General features: G+C 43.1%; 1 protein-coding gene across 1 annotated transcript; it reads right to left on the minus strand.

Annotated features, from left to right (window-relative positions):
• Window positions 1-4,377: 4,377 nt before the first annotated feature.
• Window positions 4,378-24,047, minus strand: LOC109873859 (wiskott-Aldrich syndrome protein family member 3-like). The gene is made up of 9 exons (XM_031809634.1): window positions 23,816-24,047; window positions 12,813-12,979; window positions 12,501-12,635; window positions 11,635-11,788; window positions 11,316-11,445; window positions 8,497-8,669; window positions 5,987-6,253; window positions 4,911-5,314; window positions 4,378-4,759 (listed from the first exon to the last, which is right to left on the minus strand). The coding sequence occupies exons 2-9, from the start codon at window positions 12,943-12,945 to the stop codon at window positions 4,602-4,604; spliced, it is 1,554 nt and encodes a 517-aa protein (XP_031665494.1). The 5' UTR covers window positions 12,946-12,979; window positions 23,816-24,047; the 3' UTR covers window positions 4,378-4,601.

Raw genomic sequence — 24,047 nt, forward strand, 5'->3', positions numbered from 1 at the left:
TGTTTCTGTTTGGTGTGGGTGACTCAGTGGGGTCCTGGCTCTATGCTCCCTGGGACAGATGGAGGCTCAGTGACCGCTGCCTAGTGCGATGCCACTGCCTTTGAGGGGAGCAGGAAAACAAACAGGATCCAACAACAGCTATCTGTATCTGTCTGGTGTGAAATCTGTCTCGTTGTCCTCTGTAGCTCAGTAGAACATTGCACTTGCAACGCCAGAATAGTGGTTTCGATTCCTGGGACAAACCGTATGTAAAATGTATGCATGCATGACTGCAAGTACCTTAAGATAAAAGCATCTGCTAAATTACATTGAATATTTTTAGAATAATAAACACTCCACTAATATCAGTGCTGCTTCACATGGGACCAGAAAGAGATACGGAGTCATTTCCAAAACACTTTACCACTGGAAGATTCCTGTACCTTCTACAAACATTGGAAAGAAACAATACTCATTCAAAAACAGACAACACAGACTCTATAAATGCATTAGCTAGTTTATCATTATACATACAGTACCACATCCAGTGGGGATTTACCTGACCTTATTAAAATATCATCCTTAGGATGTGGCTCTACAGCTGGACAAGAAATACTGGCATGTCCTTGGCTTAGAATGAGCTGTTCCATCCCATGTCGTGGATCTCATGAGTTCATTTGTCTCTATGCCCTTCTTGTCGTCCCAGATGGCCAGATGGCCTGCGAGGTGGGTGGGGGTCATACTGTACATGCAAAAATAACCATTTACAAATGTCTCTCAGAACCAGTGCATAAATTGGTTATTCATATTCTAGTGATACAGTACAATAGGGTCGTTATATCAGTGCAATAGGTCAGTGATAAGGAGTCACAAGAGGAACCAAGACAAAAGTAAGGTATCAGAACACTTGTTTCATTTTATTAGCTACTCATACGTGCACTATTGTTACTAGGTTTGATCAATGTGATAGATAGTCATTTCATATCTAGATACCCAAATTCATTTTACAAGCAGTGCTACAAAAATGTATACAACAATGAATTGTAAAACACATTAGTAGTAATATAAACATATGACTTGATAGAACATAGGACCAGTATGTCTGAAACATTGCTATGCCCCCCTCTCTCGTCTGCTCCAGCAGGACATTAGTCAAACTGGACGACAAGCACACCAAAAATCAACCACTACCTCTTCAGGACTATCTATTTCCCAAACTAAATTCCCAATCTGGCCCTCATACCATCATGGCCACCTAATCATCCCCAGTTTACAATTGGCTCGTTCATCCCCCTCCTCTCTCCTGTAACTATTCCCCAGGTCGTTGCTGTAAATGAGAATGTGTTCTCAGTCAACTTACCTGGTAAAATAAGGGTAAAATAAAAATATATACAGTATATATATATATTTCAGGACTATCTCTTCAGGCCTTCAACATTAAGAGTCAGAAAAGAAATTAACAGCAAGGCACACACACACACAGACATGGTAGTCGTTAGTCAACCAGCAAATCTTCAGCAAATTATGTTCACCAAAAACGACAACTGATGTTACACACTGCCAATTAGGGTATCAATACTTAACCACAACACCGTAGACAAGTAAAACAAAGGTGTCACACTCTGACCATAGTTTGCGCTGTTTGTTTCTATGTTTTGTTTGGTCAGGGTGTGATATGAGTGGGCATTCTATGTTGTATGTCTAGTTTGTCTGTTTCTATGTGTTTGGCCTGATATGGTTCTCAATCAGAGGCAGGTGTTAGTCGTTGTCTCTGATTGGGAACCATATTTAGGTAGCCTGTTTTGTATTGTGGGGTGTGGGTGATTGTTCCAGTGTTGGTATTCACGTTTACGGGACTGTTTCGTCTTCGGTCTTTTTTTTGTCGGTTCATTGTTTTTGTTTGTACACTTGGCATCAACCTAATATACACGTGGCATCTTCTTCATATAGAACCAGAACAGAACACTAAATACTTTTCAATAGACAAATATTTAAGTACATTATGTTACAAATCAGACTAGTTGAAAGAATGCCTTGGCCTCTTCACCTTGAAAACAACATTGTAGTTTTTGTCTGACTCATTTACAGGTGGAAGATATGCAACTGAAACCACAAATAATATTCAAACTACAATATCATGACTCATGAAATAAACACCTTTATACTGGACCTTGTATATTATAATCATATACAGTGCATTTAGAAAGTATTCAGACCCCAAGCTAACTATAGCTAGGCTACTCATGATGATGTATTGGTTGACCAAGCTAACTATAGCTAGGCTACTCATGATGATGTTTTGGTTAACCAAGCTAACTATAGCTGGGCTACTCATGATGATGTGCTGGTTGACCAAGCTAACTACAGCTAGGCTACTCATGATGATGTATTGGTTGACCTAGCTAACTATAGCTAGGCTACTCATGATGATGTATTGGTTGACCTAGCTAACTATAGCTAGGCTACTCATGATGATGTATTGGTTGACCTAGCTAACTATAGCTAGGCTACTCATGATGATGTATTGGTTGACCTAGCTAACTATAGCTAGGCTACTCATGATGATGTATTGGTTGACCTAGCTAACTATAGCTAGGCTACTTATGATGATGTATTGGTTGACCTAGCTAACTATAGCTAGGCTACTCATGATGATGTATTGCTTGTTTGTTTTCTTCTTTTGAAGCGCTTGGGGATTATGAAAAGCGCTATAGGAATGTAATAAATTATTATTATTATTGGCCGATATTGGCCTTTTACCCCTACAGTGCAGTCAGATACTGTATGGGGAAGGAGGGGAAGGAGAGGAAGGGAAAGGAGGAAGCCACAGTGGGTCTGGGGGGGGGGGGGATCTGTTGGATCCAAACACAGCAAGCTTATACGTACATACAGTGCATTCAGAATGTTTTCAGACCCCTTTACTTTTTCTACATTTTGATACGTTACAGCCGTATACTAAAATAGATTAAATAAAAGAAAAATCATCATCAATTTACTCACAATACCCCATAATGACAATCTACACACACAACCCCATAATGACAATTTACTCACAATACGCCATAATGACAATCTACACACACAACCCCATAATGACAATTTACTCACAATACCCCATAATGACAAAGCGAAAACACATTTTTCAAATGTTTAGCAAATGTATTCAAAATAAACAACAGAAATACTTTATCTACATAACTATTCAGACCCTTTGCTATGAGACTTGAAATTGACCTCAGATGAATCCTGTTTCCACTGATCATCCTTTTTATTTGTTTTTCCTTAATTTAACTAGGCAATTCTGCAGCATTGAAGGTCCCATAGAACACAGTGGCCTCCATCATTCTTATATGGAAGAAGTTTGGAACCACCAAGACCCTTCCTAGAGCTGGTCTCCCGGGCAAACTGAGCAATCGGGGGAGAAGGGCCTTGGTCAGGGAGGTGACCAAGAAGCTGATAGTCACTCTGACAGAGCCCCAGAGTCCCTCTGTGGAGATGGGAGAACCTTCCAGAAGGAAAACCATCTCTGCAGCACTCTACCAATTAGGCATTTATGGTAGAGGGGCCAGACGGAAGCCACTCCTCAGTAAATGGCACATGACAGCCCACTTGGAGTTTGCCAAAAGGCCCCTAAAGGACTCTCAGAGAGACACAAGATTCTCTGGTCTTATGAAACTAAGATTGAACTTGGATGCCAAGTGTCACCTTGCACCATCTCTACGTTGAAGCAGAGTGGTGCAGCATCATGCTGTGGGGTTGTTTTTTAGTGGCAGGGACTGGGAGACTAGTCAGGATTCGAGAAAAAGATGAATGAAGAAAAGTACAGAGAGATCCTTGATGAACAGGACAAGCACACAGCCAAGACAACGCAGGAGTGACTACGGGACAAGTCTCTGAATGTCCTTGAGTGGCCCAGCCAGAGCCTGGACTTAAACCCGATCAAACATCTCTAGAGAGACCTGAAAGAAGCTGGGCAGCGACGTTCCCCATCCCACCTGGCAGACCTTAAGAGGATCTGCAGAGAAGAATGGGAGAAATTACCTGAATACAGGTGTGCTATGCTTGTAGCGTCATACCCAAGAAGACTAGAGGCTGTAATCGCTGCCAATGGTGCTTCAACAAAGTACTGAGTAAAGGGTCTGAATACTTACGTAAGTGGGATTGAATTTTTCTATTTATTATACATTTTTGCAAACAATTCTAAAAAACAGTTTTGCTTTGTCATTATGGGGTATTGTGTGTAGATTGATGATGGGAAAAAAACTATTTAATCCATTTTAGAATAAAGCTGTAATGTAACAAAATGTGGAAAAACTCAAGGGGTCTGAATACTTTCTGAATGCACTGTATGTACGTATAAGCTTGCTGTGTTTGGATCCAACAGATCCCCCCCCCCCCCAGACCCACTGTGGCTTCCTCCTTTCCCTCCTTCCCCATACAGTATCTGACTAGTTAATGGATACTGTCATACTGTGTAAGTGTCTCATCTACTTTCCCTAACAAGAGGTCAATCGAGATGTAGTATGCTGTGTGTGTGTGTCCTGGTATTGGAATAGCAGCAGTATGTAGGTGAGTACAGTAAGTCTTAGCCCTCTGCTCTGCCCCACCCTCTCCTCTCCGCCTCAGTCTGACCACTCGTTCTCCTCAGGCTCCGAGTCCTCATCTGATTCGCTGTACTCCACTGCGATGCGTCGGGATAGGATTGTGGCCACGTCGTTCCCTACTGGCTCCTTCTTGGCTTCCTGCTCACGCTGCTCCTGCACCTTCCTCAGCTGGATGCCTGAGGACACAACACAAGTCATCTGCTGGTTACAGCTGTCAAAAGATACTTTCCCTACTGTATATATGTTACTAGTAGCTGGGCTATCTTTCCATGTACATGAATGTAAACAGATCGTGCTGTGTAATCCTAGTGAACCAGAGGGTCTCACCTCTGCGGATGGCTGACAGCAGGTCGCTGCGTGCGTCGCTTATCGGGATGCCTAGCACCTTGCCCTTCCTTGGCAGTGTGCCCCCAGAGGGGTGCATGGCATGGGCTGGGGAGGGAGTGAATGTTGGGGGGCCACCAGGTGGGGGTGGAGGAGGGGCAACAGGGGGTCCCCCAGTGACAGGGTGGGATGGAGAGGGGAAGTAGCTGGCGGGTGGGGGTGGAGGGGGTGAGGGGCTGTATGGGCGGGACAGGGTGGCCATGGTGCCAGGGGCCAGGGTGGGGAGACCTGCAGGGGCCAGGGTGTGAGGCCCTGCTGTGCTGTCGAAGGCCGTCTGGGCTGAGGGGATGAGGGGAGGAGGTGGGGGTGGGGCCGGAGGGATAAAGTGCTCTGGCATCTGGTGACCACTGTGGAACAATGACAGAAAACCAATCAAGTCAGACAGGGCCTGTCCAGAACTACATCCTTTACATTATAATCAAATATATGCCTGAGGCATTTACTGTAGATAGAATGGGCTTTGAGATTTTCATTCAACTTATATACAATAGAATAAACGTAGTCAGAGAAGGAGAGAGGAGAGAAGAGAGATGAGAGGAGAGATGACAGAGGAGAGAAGAGAGGCAAGACGAGACGAGAGGAGAGAGGAGAGATGGGAGGGAGAGATGATATGAGAGGAGAGATGAGAGGAGATAGGAGAGATGAGGTGAGAGAAGAGAAAAGAGATGAGGAGAGGAGAGATGAGAGTAGAGACGAGATGAGAGGGGAGGGGAGATGAGAGGGGAGACGAGAGAAGAGGTGGAGGGATGAGAGGAGAGGTAAGTAGAGAGATGAGAGATGAGAGGGGAGATGAGAGGGGAGACGATAGGAGAGACGAGGTGAGAAGAGAGACGAGGTGAGAGATGAGAGGAGATATGAGAGGAGAGGTGAGAGGAGATGAGAGATGAAAGACAAGAGGAGAGATGAGATGAGAGATGAGAGGAGAGATGAGAGGGGAGACGAGAGGAGAGACGAGATGAGAGGAGAGATGAGGAGAGAAGAGACGAGAGGAGAGACAAGAGGGGTAGCCAGCTACACACCTAGCCTCTTTGGCAGCTGCAGGCCGGGGTCCGTTTAGGGAGGGGTCTGTGGGTGTGGGTCCTTGGTTGGGCTGCACGCGGCCCAGGGAGTGCTGGCGGGCTTGGGCTGCAGCGTTGCCGGCAGCAGGGGGTCGGTAGGCCCGGTCCAGAGACTGGGTCTGGTTGAGGCCTGTGAGGTGCTCCTTCCCATCAGGACCCAAGACAGCTCCCTCCTGGGGTGGGTGGTTAGGGCTGGCAGGATAGGACAGCTCATCAGACATACCAGACCTGGAACGTTTAAACCACAGATAGATGTTGATGTGGAGCAAGGGATCATCAAAGACTTTCAACATACACCTAGTCTCATGTCAATGGAGGTCTTAAAGAATGGATGTGTCATCTAAAACCAAGGAACCAACTATTAAAACATAACAGTATTGCTGGAGTACAATGTATAATATTATATGGTATCCCTTTAAGACTGCAGATTTGGGCACTGATATGGAACGCAGTAAATGATGTCAGAGCTCACGCTATGCGATTCACAGCGCTGAATGTGTTTTGACTGACAGCCGTTCTGAACGCAACATTGGGCAACTTTTTCCACATGTTTGTTGTCTGAGTGAGAGACATGCTGTAAATGAAGAGGATGATGTATTTTGAAAGATGAGACGTTGAGGGTCATAATAAATACCTCTGATGTCATACAACCAATCCAAACACCCGTGAGTCCAAACATGCACGTCACATTTCCATATCATAAAACTCATGTCATATACAGTGTCAAAGTTTATCATCACTATGATGTACAGTTACCAGATGACATGGCGTCATACCCTGGGTTCTTCTGAACAAGCCTGTTTGATGTACAGTTACCAGAGGACATGGCGTCATACCCTGGGTTCTTCTGAACAAGCCTGTTTGATGTACAGTTACCAGAGGACATGGCGTCATACCCTGGGTTCTTCTGAACAAGCCTGTTTGATGTACAGTTACCAGATGAGATGGCGTCATACCCTGGGTTCTTCTGAACAAGCCTGTTTGATGTACAGTTACCAGATGAGATGGCATCATACCCTGGGTTCTTCTGAACAAGCCTGTTTGATGTACAGTTACCAGATGACATGGCGTCATACCCTGGGTTCTTCTGAACAAGCCTGTTTGATGTACAGTTACCAGATGAGATGGCATCATACCCTGGGTTCTTCTGAACAAGCCTGTTTGATGTACAGTTACCAGATGAGATGGCATCATACCCTGGGTTCTTCTGAACAAGCCTGTTTGATGTACAGTTACCAGATGAGATGGCATCATACCCTGGGTTCTTCTGAACAAGCCTGTTTGATGTACAGTTACCAGATGAGATGGCATCATACCCTGGGTTCTTCTGAACAAGCCTGTTTGATGTACAGTTACCAGATGAGATGGCATCATACCCTGGGTTCTTCTGAACAAGCCTGTTTGATGTACAGTTACCAGATGACATGGCGTCATACCCTGGGTTCTTCTGAACAGAATGAGCCTGTTTGTCTATTGTGAAGGAAATTTGCTGTGGAACGCGCACCTGAATGCATGCATGACTGCTTTGAATGCACACAAATTATGATCGGTTTCCCTGAATTGCCCTGTGAAAGCCTAACACTGTAAGATCGTACGTTATAACGTATCTAGCTAGACAGGTTGGCAGTAGAACAAGCTTTCAAATGATGCCCACCTGACCCAGATTGATTTATAATGGGCCGTTTTTGGATTGTGTAAACAACAGTAATTGTGTGATGGCGGGGATGCAGGGCTGAGTTCCAAACAAAACAACTGCAAGTGTGTTTGCTCTAGTTCCTCAACAGCACAGCTAGGAGAACTTAAAAAAACGCCTTGTCGTTGAAGATTCTTCTTTGAGTCATAAAAGTGCATTGAAATTACTTAGGAACTGTGCACACTCTGGGGAGGTGTGGCCACTTGGAGACACCAGTTAGTCCTCTAACTCAAGCCCTTGTTATTTTTTTTGTCTTATGTTGCACCTACCCCATATTTTCCAGGAATAGTCTTATCATGTTACTGAATGTATCCAGAGTTTTTTCAGAATTCGTTATCAACAAATGCGGCAAAAAAGGAAATGTAAAATGCACATAAAATCAACAGTGTAATGTTTGGATTCAGTCCTGTGTCAGGCAAACTGTTGTGTCCTCAACTTTAGTCAAACATTGTTCCATAATCTCCTAACTGTTCTCTTTCGATTGCTACCATGCCCATGCATTTTCATATTTATTCTGTAAGAAACATTTCAATTTAGCCCTATCCAACCAGGCCAATTTCCATCAGTGTAAAGGGTTTTAAGGAGCATGCAGGCTTTCAAACTTTTAGGTAGATGGCAGCAGAGAGCAGATTTAGTACATTTACGTTTAGTGGCACACATATCATAATATCATACAATTGTTCATAAAAAGTTCCTTGATTGATTGGTTTGTTGGTTGATTGATTGTTTGGTTGATTGATGATTGAATGATTGATTGTTTCAGTGCATCCCTACTGACCTGTCTGGAGAGAGAGATCCCTCAGAGGACATGCCATGGTAGGGTGAAGGCGTGAGGCGGTTTTCTGGACGGAACTCCTTGTCGTATGCCATCATGTTCCACTCCTGACGACGGTTACGGGCCTTCCTGACCTTCTTCACCTCCCGGCTGGGGTCCTCCACCTGTTTCTGCTCCTAGAACAGACAAACCTATTAGACTGGGGTCCTCTACCTGTTTCTGCTCCTAGAACAGACAAACCTATTAGACTGGGGTCCTCCACCTGTTTCTGCTCCTAGAACAGACAAACCTATTAGACTGGGGTCCTCCACCTGTTTCTGCTCCTAGAACAGACAAACCTATTAGACTGGGGTCCTCTACCTGTTTCTGCTCCTAGAACAGACAAACCTATTAGACTGGGGTCCTCCACCTGTTTCTGCTCCTAGAACAGACAAACCTATTAGACTGGGGTCCTCCACCTGTTTCTGCTCCTAGAACAGACAAACCTATTAGACTGGGGTCCTCTACCTGTTTCTGCTCCTAGAACAGACAAACCTATTAGACTGGGGTCCTCCACCTGTTTCTGCTCCTAGAACAGACAAACCTATTAGACTGGGGTCCTCCACCTGTTTCTGCTCCTAGAACAGACAAACCTATTAGACTGGTGTCCTCTACCTGTTTCTGCTCCTAGAACAGACAAACCTATTAGACTGGGGTCCTCTACCTGTTTCTGCTCCTAGAACAGACAAACCTATTAGACTGGGGTCCTCTACCTGTTTCTGCTCCTAGAACAGACAAACCTATTAGACTGGGGTCCTCTACCTGTTTCTGCTCCTAGAACAGACAAACCTATAAGACTGGGTGTCCTCCGCCTGTTTCTGCTCCTAGAAAAGAGACAAACCCCTACATTTATTTGATTTAACTTTTATTTAGTCAGGAGAAACTCATTGAGACTAGGGTCTCATTTTCAAAGGTGCCCCAAGCACAGCAAAAAAGCAATACAACAATACAAAATGATCACTTAATAAAAAACTACAAGTCACAACTTTCAACATTACAATCACAACAATCTCCTTCATTCAATCAAAACAACTGCAACTGTCATACAGCCCATCTAATACTAGTCTTAAAGTGCCATGGCAAAACCAGGGAACCTGCATTCACAAAACATGCTTTAAAACTGAAAGCGGATCTACCGGTACGAACGAGTGGAACCTAGAGAGTTAACCATCCCTGTGAGCGGGTTTGGTGTCTCAACAGTGAAGTGAGGTAGGTTGGAAGCTTTTTCAGCAGAGCTTTGGAAACAGAAAGGGAGTAATGAAGTAATCTATGGGACTTTAGCGAGGACCAGCCGACCTTTTGATACAAGATGCAGTGATGAGTATTAAACCTGTCATCTGTGATAAAGCGAAGTGTGCTATGGTTCACTGCAGCCAAGGTCTTAGAGTAGTATCTGCTGCATTTTGATAAAGGGTGTCACCATAGTCCAACATTGGCAGGAAAGTTGATTGTACAATCTGCTTCCTGCTGTTTAGAGAGAGGCAAGACATATAAAAAAATATATATATATCCACTTTAAATCTTACATTTTTAACTAGCTATTCTGTATGTTTTTTAGGCGTTAGATCTTTATCAATTCAAACGGCCAGATATTTATAGGCGGGAACGCAGTCGATGAGAGAATCAGCCAATGAGTAAATACACTACATGGCCAAAGTATGTGGACACCAGCTCATCGAACATCTCATTCCAAAATCATGGGCATTAATATGGAGTTTGTCCACCTTTTGCTGCTATAATAGCCTTCCTCCTTTCAGCATTGTCATTCTGAAACAGAAAACGTCTTTCCCCAAACTAGTGCCATAAAGTATGCTGTAGCGGTAAGATCTCCCTCCTTCACCAAACAGTTGGCACTATGCATTCGGACAGGTAGCGTTCTCCAAGTACATGCCAAACCCAGAGAGGCTCAAACACAACAAAATTGTGAAAAAGTGGAGGGGTGTGATTACTTCCTGAAGGTTCTATAGAACATGTACGAGCTCATTTATTAATGTAATACATTTCAGTTCTGCAACAGCTGGTGCAGTTACGTCTTAGTTGTTATTTAATAAATCATCATGCTTCCTCTAATTAAGGGCTCTATTCAATTCGTATCGCGGAAATTCAGCGTTACAGTTTAATTGAAATTTAAAGGCAAAGGAGACTGGTTCCTGCGGAGAATGGTTCCTGCGGAGACTGGTTCCTGCGGAAACTGGTTCGTGCAGAGACTGCATTCAGCGCTGCAGATGACGGCTCAATAGGAAATTATCTTTCCATTTCTATCGTGCCAGCCGTACTGTAACTCTGCAGCCATACAGATCAAACAGCCCCTAGACAATTTAAGATGTATACAGTATCTTAGTAGTGTTAGAAAGAGGTTTTGTTCATCTTGCTAAACACATTAGACAAGGCTATTCACTAACCATGTTTCCTCTCTTGCTCGCTCCCTCTCCCCATAAGCCCTCATTCTCTCTTTCCTTCCCATGCTCTATGTCTGTTTAAACACATGTCCACATCCCGAGGCTTTTGCACAGACAGTCTAAAAAGAGCAATGAGCTAATCCTGACAGGCTTGATGTCAAGTGGTGGAGGGAAGGAGAGAGGGTCTGAGAGGAAAAAACAGCCAACAGTCATATAACAGTCACAACAATATATATATATATATATATATATATATATGAGAGAGAGAGAGAAAGAGCAAAGAACTTGCAGCGAAATAGAGAGCAGTGATTCATCACAGATACACATAAAACACACATTCACGCACGTGCACATACACATACACATACACACAAACTCACTCACCTTGTCACCTGCCTTCTGCCGCCTCTTCTCCTTCCGCTTGTTTTCTGTTGCTTGGATCATCTTCTCTCTCCACAGGTTAAAGAAGTAGGATGGGTCTGTGTAGAACTTCAAACCATCCTTGTTGTCATCCCTGTATGACAACACATCCTGACCTGAGACACTGGCCGTGGCAATGCAATTGACACCTACATTTTATAACTCTTATCTTATAATACACATGAATTGCACATCCCCAATGCTTAATTCTGTACGTAAAAGGAGAAGTGCAATGACTAAAGTGGGGTTCAGGAAGTCGTAATGTGATTGGTTGAGGGCTAACCTGTAGGGACTAAGGATGTTGAGGGGTGGAGGTTTGTCACAGCGATGGTACATCTCCATGACAGGGTTGAGGATGGAGTTCCTGGACACCACCTGCTGGTCTTGGATGGTGGAGCTCTTGAAGGCCTTCCTCATGTTGATGTCCTGCAGCGAAACTGGGACCAGAATGCCAAGGATAAACACAATGAATGAACACTACAACACTGACTCATTGGCAGCTATGAATCAAGTGCCATGGCAACCCAGAATGTTTACAAATGTGGAATGTTCAATAACATGAAAACAAACCACATTTATTAGTGGTGTATCAATGCATAAAAACACAATTGAATAGAACTGCAAACATAGGGTCAGGATTACTGTGAGCAGAGTCTTCGAACAGGATGAATATACAGTCTCCAGTGTATCCCAGCCTGTATAATGACAACCAATGTATTGGTGATCGGAGCAGCAGGGAGTCTGGGACTCAGCTGTTGGGCCCGAAGCCCTGGCGAAGCCCTAGCATTATGCAACTGTGTGTTTTACTACGCTCCTTTACCATGGTACTCTTAATTTGCTGCTCATTCACGCTTTCATACCACATGGGGCGGCAGGGTAGCCTAGTGGTTAGAGCGTTGGACTAGTAACCGGAAGTTCAAACCCCCGAACCTGACAAATCAGTTAACAGTTAACCCACTGTTCCTAGGCCGTCATTGAAAATAAGAATTTGTTCTTAACTGACCTGCCTAGTTAAATAAAGGAAAAATAAATAAATAAAATGTTGTCCTGGGAATGATCATGCTATAGCATGTATTGTATGATGCTCAGCAGATCATTTTACCCTTCTTATCCCACAGGTGTGACCCCCCCAACATTGCCTACACCTACCCTCCTCCACAGTGGAGTCCAGCTGGGTGACTTTGACCGCCAGCAGGTCCACTCTCTCTTGGAGGCTGTTCATTCTCATGTAGAAGCTGTTGGCCTCATTGAACAGCTCTCCAAAAATGTCCTCTGCATGTCGACCTGCATTCACAAAACACACACACACACACCATGCATAGACATGGGTCAGGGACAGAGAAGGGCAGTGAGTGAGTCAATCAGCAGTCACTCAGTCAGCCACTCAGTCAGCAGTCTATCAGTCAGTCAGTTAGTCAGCCAGTCACTCAGTCAGTCAGTCAGTCAGGTGTGTAGACTTACTCAGGCCCCCCAACTGTTTGATGATGGCTGCCAGGGTGCTGTTTGTGACACACTCCAGCTCGCTGGTGACCCCGTCCGGCACGGCTCCACGGCACAGGTGCCTGGGCTCGATGCATCTTTTAACCAGCGGCATGGCGGCTGCCCCCTACACACAGTCACACACTCACCTACAGAGAGCCAGGGAGGATGGGTTAAAAAACACTCCAATTAGCACATTCATGACAGCTATAAAACAATATATTTAGTCTTCAGTGGAGCCATCTATAATGAACCAAAATATAAACGCCACATGTAAAGTTTTGGTCCCATGTTTCATGAGCTGAAATAAAAGATTGCAGAAATTTTCCATATGCACAAAAAGCTTATATTTCTCTCCAATTTTGAGCACAAATTTGTTTACATCCTTGATAGTGAGCATTTCTCCCTTGCCAAGATAATCCATCCACCTGACAGGTGTGGCATATCAACAAGCTGATTAAGCAGCCTGATCATTACACAGGTGCACCTTGTGATGGGGACAATAAAAGGCCACTCTAAAATGTGCAGTTTTGTCACAACGCCACAGATGTCTCAAGTTTTGAGAGAGCGTGCAATTGGCATGCTGACTGCAGGAATGTCCACCAGATTTCTCTATCATAAGCCGCCTCCTATGTCATTTTAGGGAATTTGGCAGTATGTCCAACTGGACCCACAATCACAGACCACGTGTAACCACGCCAGCCCAATACCTCCACATCCGGCTTCTTCACCTGCAGGATAGTCGAAGACCAGCCACCCGGACATCTGATGAAACTGTGGAGTATTTCTGTCTGTAATAAAGCCCTTTTGTGGGGAAAAACTCATTCTGATTGGCTGGACATGGCCAATGCCCACCCACGGCTGCAGCCCTGCCCAATCATATTGAAATCAATAGATTAGGGCCTATTGAATTTATTTAAATTGACTGATTTCCTTCCATGAACTCTAACTCAGGAAAATCATTGAAATTGTTGCATGTTGCATTTATATCTTTGTTCAGTATATATTGAACTACCTGTTGTGTGACACGTCAATTAGAAGCACCGAATAAAGAAAGAGTCAATAGATGGGAGAGAGAACAGAGAGACGCAATAATGACCATGTCATCAACCAACAGAGAGAAATCACAACATTTACAGCATTTAACCATTTAACTTTTTTTTTTTTAATACATGCAAGGGTGCAATCATAAGGGCTCTTAATTAAAGGCATGCAGGACAAAGACCTACTGTAGTACTGTCCAAGACAAGAGGGGTGAGGTTCAAATGTATTAATAAAAGGAAAAACTACATTATTATGGATTATAATAGTAGTGTTGTAAAGTAAGGCAAAGACAATCAGAGGACGCCTGGACATGAGGATTGAACAGTCGGGTGGTACAAACTAGAAAACCAATTAAATGTGAGGACAGTATCATGGCCTATTGCACCAGGGGTGGATGACTGTGACAGTGTGTGTGTCTGTGGGTAGGAACTCTGTGCTCAACCCATCAGGCTAATGGGTAGTGACCATCTACATTAACAGGACTCCCCACACAGCCCTAGGGCAGGCTGGCATGTCTTAACACAACCGCCTGGCATTATTTTATACAGTACGAACCACTGCCTACTGCTCAGCATGTCCCTATAGTGCAGATACAATAGAGGAGACATCATCCAGCCCTCTACATCAGTGTGATTCCCAACCTTTTTATAGTCTGGTACCACTTCAAACATCCAACTTTCAGCTGTGTAGCCCCTCTAGCACCAGGGTCAGCGCACTCTCAAATGTTGTTTTTTGCATTCATTGTAGTAAGCCTGCCACAAACACACTACACAATACATTTATTATACATACGAATGAGTGTGAGTTTTTGTCACAACCCAGCTTGTGGGAAGTGACAAAGAGCTCTTATAGGACAAGGGTGCAAATAATAACACCTAAATGAAAAAAAAACAACTAAATGGACTGTTTGAAAATGTGACTCACATTTTTATTTGGCGTGCCTCCGATGGCATTGCGCGTGCCCACGTGCCCCAGTTTGGGAATAGCCACTCTACATGATAGTCACCAGACTCTTCATCAACCATCTCCCTGACCAACCTTCCTCTGAACAAGCCATGAACTCTTCCTCTCTATCTTTGGAGAATGCACAAACTCAAAGACTTGGCCTCTATTGGTTGACCTAGCTAACTATAGCTAGGCTACTCATGATGATGTATTGGTTGACCTAGCTAACTATAGCTAGGCTACTCATGATGATGTATTGGTTGACCAAGCTAACTATAGCTAGGCTACTCATGATGATGATGTATTGGTTGACCTAGCTAACAATAGCTAGGCTACTCATGATGATGTATTGGTTGACCAAGCTAACTATAGCTAGGCTACTCATGATGATGTATTGGTTGACCAAGCTAACTATAGCTAGGCTACTCATGATGATGTATTGGTTGACCAAGCTAACTATAGCTAGGCTACTCATGATGATGTATTGGTTGACCTAGCTAACTATAGCTAGGCTACTCATGTTGATGTATTGGTTGACCTAGCTAACTATAGCTAGGCTACTCATGATGATGTATTGGTTGACCAAGCTAACTATAGCTAGGCTACTCATGATGATGTATTGGTTGACCTAGCTAACTATAGCTAGGCTACTCATGATGATGTATTGGTTGACCAAGCTAACTATAGCTAGGCTACTCATAATGATGTATTGGTTGTTTGTTTTCTTCTTTTGAAGCGCTTGGGGATTATGAAAAGCGCTATAGAAATGTAATAAATTATTATTACTATCGGCCGATATTGGCCTTTTACCCCTACAGTGCATTCGGAATGTTTTCAGACCCCTTTACTTTTTCCACATTTTGATATACGTTACAGCCGTATACTAAAATAGATTAAATAGTTTTCCCCCCTCATCAATCTACATACAATGCCCCATAAATGACAAAGCAAAACCAGTTTTTTTTTTTAAATGTTTGCAAATGTATTAAAAATACAAAAACTTTAATATTACAATTACATAAGTATTCAGACCCTTAACACAGTACTTTGTTGAAGCACCTTTGTTGAAGCACCTTTGAAGCACCTATGACGCTACAAGCTGGGCACACCTGTATTTAGGGAGTTTCTCCCATTCTTCTCTGCATTACCTTTCAAGCTCTGTCAGGTTGGATGGGGAGTGTTGCTGTACAGCTATTTTCAGGTCTCTCAAGAGATGTTCAATCGGATTCAATCCAGGCTTTTACTGGACCACTCAAGGAAATTCAGAGACTTGTCCCGAAACCACTCCTGTGTTGTCTTGGCTGTGTGCTTAGGGTTGCTGTCCTGTTGGAAGATGAACCTTCACCCAATCTGGAGTCCTGAGCACTTTGGAGCAGGTAACATCAAGGATCTCTCTGTACTTTGCTCATTTCATCATTCCCTCATCCTGACTAGTCTCCCAATCCCTGCAGCTGAAAAACATCCCCACAGCATGTTGCCACCACCATGCTTCACAATAGTGATGGTGCCAGGATTTCTCCAGACGTGACGCTTGATACTCAGGCCAAATAGTTCAATCTTGGTTCTATCTGACCAGAGAATCTTCTTTCTCATGGCCTGAGAGCCCTTCAGGTGCCTTTTGGCAAACTCCAAGCATGCTGTCATGTGCCTTTTACTGAGTATTGGCTTCCGTCTGGCAAGATCACCATAAAGGCCTGATTAGTGGAGTGCTGCAGAGATGGTTGTCCTTCCGGAAGGTTTTCCCATCTCCACTGAGGAACTCTGGAGCTCTCTCAGAGTGACCATCGGGTTCTTGGTCACTTCCCTGACCAAGGCCCTTCTCCCCCGATTGCCCAGTTTGGCCAGCTCTAGGAAGAGTCTTGATCGTTCCAAACTTCTTCCATTTAAGAATGATGGAGGCCACTGTGTTCTTGGAGACCTTCAATGCTGCAGAAAAGCTTTGGTACTCTTCCCCAGATCTGTGCCTCGGCACAACCCTGTCTCGGCGCTCTACAGACAATTCCTTTGACCTCATGGCTTGGTTTTTGCTCTGACATGCACTGTCAACTGTGGGACCTTATATAGACAGGTGTGTGCCTTTCCAGATCATGTCCAATCAATTGAATTTACCACAGATGGACTCCAATCAAGTTGGATCAAGGATGCACCTGAGCTCAATTTCGAGTCTCATAGCAAAGTGTCTGAATTCTTATGCACGTCAGGTATTTCATTTCATTTTTTATTTTGAGTGAGCTGTATATCGGTTTCGTCCCATAATTCAACCGATACCCTTTATTCATCCTATTTATTGAATTTAGGTTATCTCATGCTTATCTGAACACGTGGCCATTTTCATGTCATTATTATCACAATGTTTAAAATCAACATTTAAAGCATAGTTATTGGACAATTGTCCCCAGTCCACCTGGCCATGCTGCTGCTCCAGTTTCAACTTCCACCTGACTGTGCTGCTGCTCCAGTTTCAACTGTTCTGCCTTATTATTATTCGACCATGCTGGTCATTTATGAACATTTGAACATCTTAGCCATGTTATGTTATAATCTCCACCCGGCACAGCCAGAAGAGGACTGGCCACCCCACATAGCCTGGTTCCTCTCTAGGTTTCTTCCTAGGTATTGGCCTTTCTAGGGAGTTTTTCCTAGCCACTGTGCTTCTACACCTGCATTGCTTGCTGTTTGGGGTTTTAGGCTGGGTTTCTGTACAGCACTTTGAGATATCAGCTGATGTACGAAGGGCTATATAAATAAATTTGATTTGATTTGATTTGATTTGATTCTTTCGGATGGCATTTTATGAGAATTCAGTGTGGGAAAAGTACACTTTTCAATTTTCCCGCTGTAACACAGTATATCGGGAGATATATCAGTATCGTTAACCTCTCTGGGGTAAGGGGCAGTATTTTGACATCGGATGAAAAGCGTGCCCAAAGTAAACTGCCAGTTACTCAGGCCCAGAAGCTAGGATATGCATAAAACTGTTAAAATAATGTCTGTGAGTATAACAGAACTGATTTGGCAGGCGAAACCCCGAGGAAAAAATAATAATAATAATAATAAAAAATAATTGAGGTCATAGGATTTTCCAATGGTTTTCTATGGGATGCCCTTATTATTGGGAACCTGGTTGCAGTTCCTATGGCTTCCACTAGATGTCAACAGTCTTTAGAAATTGTTCAATGTTTTTCTTTTGAGAAATTAAGAAGTAGCCCTATTCATTGTAAGTGTCACTCCAGGTGGACTCTACTGTTTTGGTGCGCGTGAACAGGAGCTCGCTTCACGTTGTTTTTATCCAGTATTAGAAACAGTTTATTCCATCTTAGATTTGATCGATTATTTACGTTTTAGGGTACCTGAGGTTGGATTAGGAACATTGTTTGAAATGTTTGGACCAAGTTTACAGGTAACTTATTAGATACTTTGTAGGCATGTTGGGCGAGATGAAACCGGTCTATTTCTGAATCAAACACGCCAAATAAATGGACATTTTTGGGACATAAAGAAGAACATCATTGAACAAAAGAACCATTTGTGACGTTTCTAGGACATTTTGGAGTGCCAAAAGGAGAATATCTTCAAAGGTAAGGCATTAATTATATTGCTATTTCTGACTTTTGTGTCGCACCTGCCTAGTTGAAATATATTTTTCATGGTTTTGTATGCAGGGTGCTGTCCTCATATAATCGCATGGTTTGCTTTCGCCGTAAAGCCTTTTTGAAATCTGACACAGCGGCTGGATTAACAAGAAGTTAAGATTTATTTTGATATTTAACCATATATTTTCAAGAATGTTAAATATTTTTGAATTTAGTATTTTTGAATTTTGCGCTCTGCAAATTCACCGGATGTTGGCCAGGTGGGACGCTACCGTCCCACGTACCCTAGAGAGGTTTAAGTTACCGATATAACAGTATCGTTAAGTTTTGTCCCCCCAAAAAACATTTAGCTCGGGCTCTAAAAAAGACTAACATACAGTAATCTTACAAAGCTTGATTGTGAGATAGTACTACTGTAATCTAAATATATACAGTATATACTCTATATAGAAATAAGGCTATTCTGTTCAATATCATTGGAAGACAAAGAACATTATTACTTTTCCTACATCAGCATATCATCTTGAAATGTCAGGCTTTGGAAAACTAAATGCATAGAAACAGTAAATGACTTGGTAACAGTAAATAAATGTATTTCCATGACAGAATTAAAAAGTCATTTTGGACTGACCAATGTAAATAAATTCAAATACATGCAACTTAAAAGTTACAGATCACGCAATTTTGGCAACCTTGAGGGAATATTATTTGAGTCAAAAGATGATGATCCTATGACTGGGAAGATATACAAAACCTTGCTGAGAGCCTATCGAACTGACAATCTCTTAGAAAAAAACTAACTATCGGAATAATGACTTAAAAAGAACAGATGTTGGCACAAGATGGAGGGAAAGTTGGAGCATAACTAACGAAATTACATTTAACGAAAATGTACTCTTAATCCAGTATAAATGTATGTATAGCCTTTATTATACAAGAAAAAAAATGCTCAAATTCTACAGCAGTCATGTGTAAAATACATAATGACTCAATAATCCATGCTTTCTGGGAATGTTATAAAGTTCGGAAGTTGTCTGTCAGAAGTTTTACAATGTAAACATACATTTAATCCGTCTGTCTGCATATTTCAAGACATGTCATATGGGGGTGTGGTGAGATACCCAATGGGCTGGACGATTCTCTTATCACTCATCTTGAAAACATGTACACTAAAAACATGGAAATGAATTGAATGTAATCGCTCATCATTAACACAAAGGAAAAATCTATTGATTTATTATTGAAATTGAGAAACAATGTGGCAGAGAGTGATGAGGGAGCTGGAGATGGAGGTGTGTGCAAGTGGGTCTTGGCAGGTGTGATGTTGTTGATGTTTGTATGGATGTTGTTGTTTGTATGTGTATGTTTGTATTGTTTATAAAAGAAAAGTAATAAATAAATGTCAGGTTTTAAGTAAATGTATCTTATTTAAAAGAAATGGGACAAGATGTTCCAATTCTACAGAGTCCTTTTTGCAGCAGTCAGAATTCCAATGAATTGGCACAGCGAAATACCTAGACATGTGTAAACAACCTCAAGGGGAACCTCTAGATGGGAAGCTGGGGCAGTGCACGTGACTGTACATCCTCACACTGAGGAAGGCCCATGATACTCTGGAGGATGGGAGCTGGCCTTGTAACATGTCTGCTCTGCAGCTTCTAGGTTGCAACCCCTCTCTGCTCTACGCCACACTGTGCGAACCTTGAGTTCAAAACCATGAGCAGCTGAATAGTCGAAAGTGCAGTTTATTTTTGAGAATGCATTTTAGAGTGGTGAAAGCTTTCAGCCTCAGAAGGGTTCAGACAGGATCAAAAAACATTTCATACTTCACTATTATGGAGAAAACTAATATCAGACACTCACAGCTGCAACTTGTGAGAGGATTAACTTGATTTGAAGCCTACTTTGTAATTAGGCTTTCCACTTAGAGCAAGCTAACAGGAATCCTGCCACTCACTATTTTGACCTCAACAATGAGCATGCTAAGTGGCAGCTGAGTAAACAAATCCAAAGCTTACAGTCTCTGCAGCGATAGTTATCGTTCTGTATCCTTAAGAAGAAAGATACATTTACTATCTTGGTGAACGATCCCGGTAATCACTTATACATGACTCCTAGTGCTGAGATCACTGAGACCTCACCTCTTAAATATTATGCTTATTTATGTCCTGACACACTACAGCTTATTGTTCAAATATGAATGAGTAAACTTTGTTCTCCTTTGATAGTTCTTCATGAATGATTACTTTCACACCAAACACTGCCGTCCTCTCGAGAATCTATTGGCTCCTGTTGCTGGCATCTTCTAACCACTACAGTCTCTACCACATATTTTGCCATTCTCTCCATTGCTTACACTGTCTCTTTGTTGTTGGAGTTTCTTGCTATTCAAACTAACATAGGCTCTTAGCATCTAGCTAAATGCTACCAGTGATTCTAAAAAGTCAAGTTGGGTGACTTCTCGCTCATCTCTAATTCGTATCTCCTCTACTGGAGCCTGTGTATAGCATGCCTCCACAGCCTGGACTTAACAATCACGGGAACGTAACTGATTAATGAGTGGAAACCATAGCAACGCTTCCACCGTGCTGTTAGCATGACACTGACTCCAGGCTCCCTTTGACATAATCTACAATATGTTCAGAACAAGATAGTAGAAATCAATGATCTACTGCATTCCTCCCATCACAGACCTAGCAGTTCAATCAGAGCCACCATATAGTGAGTGAATATATTAAAACAAGGTAAGAGCAATGAGCAGTATGCAAAGATCCGCAGTTATGAGTAAAATATACAATGACAGCACCCCACATTAAATAAAGGTCCCTCCTGCTCCTATAAAAGGACACCTGAAAAAACTGTATTAAGACTGCTGAAGTCATGACTCCATAACCTTCCACTGTCACACCCTGATCTGTTTCACCTGTCTTTGTGATTGTCTCCACCCCTCTCCAGGTGTCACCCATCACCCCCGTTATCCACTGTGTATTTATACCTGTGTTGTCAGTTCATTTTGTTTCGTCAAGCCTACCAGCAGTTTTCCTTCTCTGCTGGTCTCTCGATTGTACCTGTTTTCTAGTTTTCCCAGGTTTGGACCTTTTCTGCCTGCCCTGACCCTGAACCTGCCTGCCGTCCTGTACCTTAGCTCCACCTATCTGGATTACTGACCCCTGCCTGCCCTGACCCTGAACCTGCCTGCCGTCCTGTACCTTAGCTCCACCTATCTGGATTACTGACCCCTGCCTGACCCTGAACCTGTCTGTCGTCCTGTACCTTAGCTCCACCTCTGGATTACTGACCCCTGCCTGCCCTGACCCTGAACCTGCCTGCCGTCCTTTGCCCCACCTATCTGGATTACTGACCCCTGCCTGCCCTGACCCTGAACCTGCCTGCCGTCCTTTGCCCCACCTATCTGGATTACTGACCCCTGCCTGCCCTGACCCTGAACCTGCCTGCCGTCCTTTGCCCCGCCTATCTGGATTACTGACCCCTGCCTGCCCTGACCCTGAACCTGCCTGCCGTCCTTTGCCCCACCTATCTGGATTACTGACCCCTGCCTGACCCTGAACCTGTCTGTCGTCCTGTACCTTAGCTCCACCTCTGGATTACTGACCCCTGCCTGCCCTGACCCTGAACCTGCCTGCCGTCCTTTGCCCCACCTATCTGGATTACTGACCCCTGCCTGCCCTGACCCTGAACCTGCCTGCCGTCCTTTGCCCCGCCTATCTGGATTACTGACCCCTGCCTGCCCTGACCCTGAACCTGCCTGCCGTCCTTTGCCCCACCTATCTGGATTACTGACCCCTGCCTGCCTTGGCCTGTTTTTTTGCCTGCCCCTGTTGGATTAATAAAATGTTAATTCGACGTTGTCTGCATCTGGGTCTTACCTGAAATGTGATATCCTCTGTTGCTTTACAAGTAACAGTTTGCAAACTTTCTCCTTAGCAATTAAGACTACATTTTATGGTCTACCCTTCGTAACCCCTAGATCAATCAAGATTGTCAAGGTACCATTCGGTTGACAAATCAACCATGCCAAATCATACTCCACCAAGGCTAACCTAATTGTGTTCCATATCAGCTCAGAGGACCGACTCCTATTTCTTTCCTACAAGCTGTTCCGGCAGAAAGGTGCCTCTTTTAAGAAATGGTTGAAATATGCATGAATATCAGGGGGACATTCAAGACTATTAAACAAATAGCCACCCGGATATTTACATTGCCCCCCCCCCCCCCCCATTTATTTTTACACTACTGCTACTCACTGTTTATCTATGCATAGTCACTTTACCCCTACCTACATGTACAAATTACCTCGACTAACCTGTACCCCTGCACATTCACTCGGTACCGGTACCCCCTGTATATAGCCTCATTATTTTATTGTGTTACTTTTCAATATTTTTTACTTTAGTTTATTTGGTAAATATTTTCTTAAATCTTTCTTGATTTGCATTGTTGGTTAAGGGCTTGTAAGCATCTCAGAGGTCTGTCGTATTCTGTGCATGTGACAAAGTTTGATTTGATTTGAAGACTAGTGATACTGCTGTTAATGCTGTTGTCTTGGTAAAAGGCGAGCATGCACCTGGAGGTCTCATCTCGTAGGATATATGGTATGCTTTACAAACATGTGCATTAGGTAACAGTTAATATCTATGTAATAGCACTGTAATTACTGTAGCATTGAAATGTTACACAATAGCCTAGTTTAGTAGGCCTAATTTATTCGTAACTGCTTAGTAATAGATCGATGTGCAGACATGTGGCTCTAAATCTGCTGCATCATGCAGGCACAGATTGCTTTTCCAAAAATATCCATGGCTTAATTAGTAGTCATCTTTGATTGGACATCACTGATTAGAAGAAAAATAATGACATTAGTGAGTTCATTCCGTTGGACTGATGATTACGTCATCATACCTCCGACCGTTGCTGCTTCTGCACGTGCATGTGATTTGTAAAGAAAGGGGAACAGGTGCTCGCCACTACAACCATTGGGCTACAGCAGCAGATAACCAGTCAGTGTTCAAGTACAGCTGGAAATCTAATAAACGTGAACGTGAAGAGGAAAATCAATATATTGATTGGTTAGAAGTGACCAGGATGAATAGGATAGGGTGGGTTGATTGCATTTGGAGTGATGAGAGCGTCAACCTATGACACTACGGAGGCACCATATATGTCACACGAAAATATGTTTTATGTTCCCCATGATATAATGTCTTCTATTGTAAGATGATAATAAATAGAACCGCAGTCACCCCCACCCCCTCTATTCTGGATTAGTATTTTTCCACACACATTTTTTTTAAATAGAATTTGAAATACTTATTGTGCAATATATAATAATGTAGTCTATTCTAGTGATCAAAAAATTGTAAAATGGTACATAAATCTACTTACCACTGGTTGTTTTTCTTAACCTTGTTTTACCTCCACTCTTTGGCTGTATTATTTGGCAGCTATTAAGACATCACGCATGGAATAGATCGAAGGCATTGCTGCGCGCTACCATCATTATCGATGCATTGTCGACGTCAAGGGAATGGAGAAGATGCTGAAATCTGGATTCCCTATGCCTGCATGTGTGTTTCCTTGGCAGCGTCGGCTTTCCTCGACAAAACACTCTGCGGCA

The sequence above is a fragment of the Oncorhynchus kisutch genome, linkage group LG29 (assembly GCF_002021735.2).
Source record: "Oncorhynchus kisutch isolate 150728-3 linkage group LG29, Okis_V2, whole genome shotgun sequence".
In the NCBI taxonomy this organism is placed as follows: domain Eukaryota; kingdom Metazoa; phylum Chordata; class Actinopteri; order Salmoniformes; family Salmonidae; genus Oncorhynchus; species Oncorhynchus kisutch.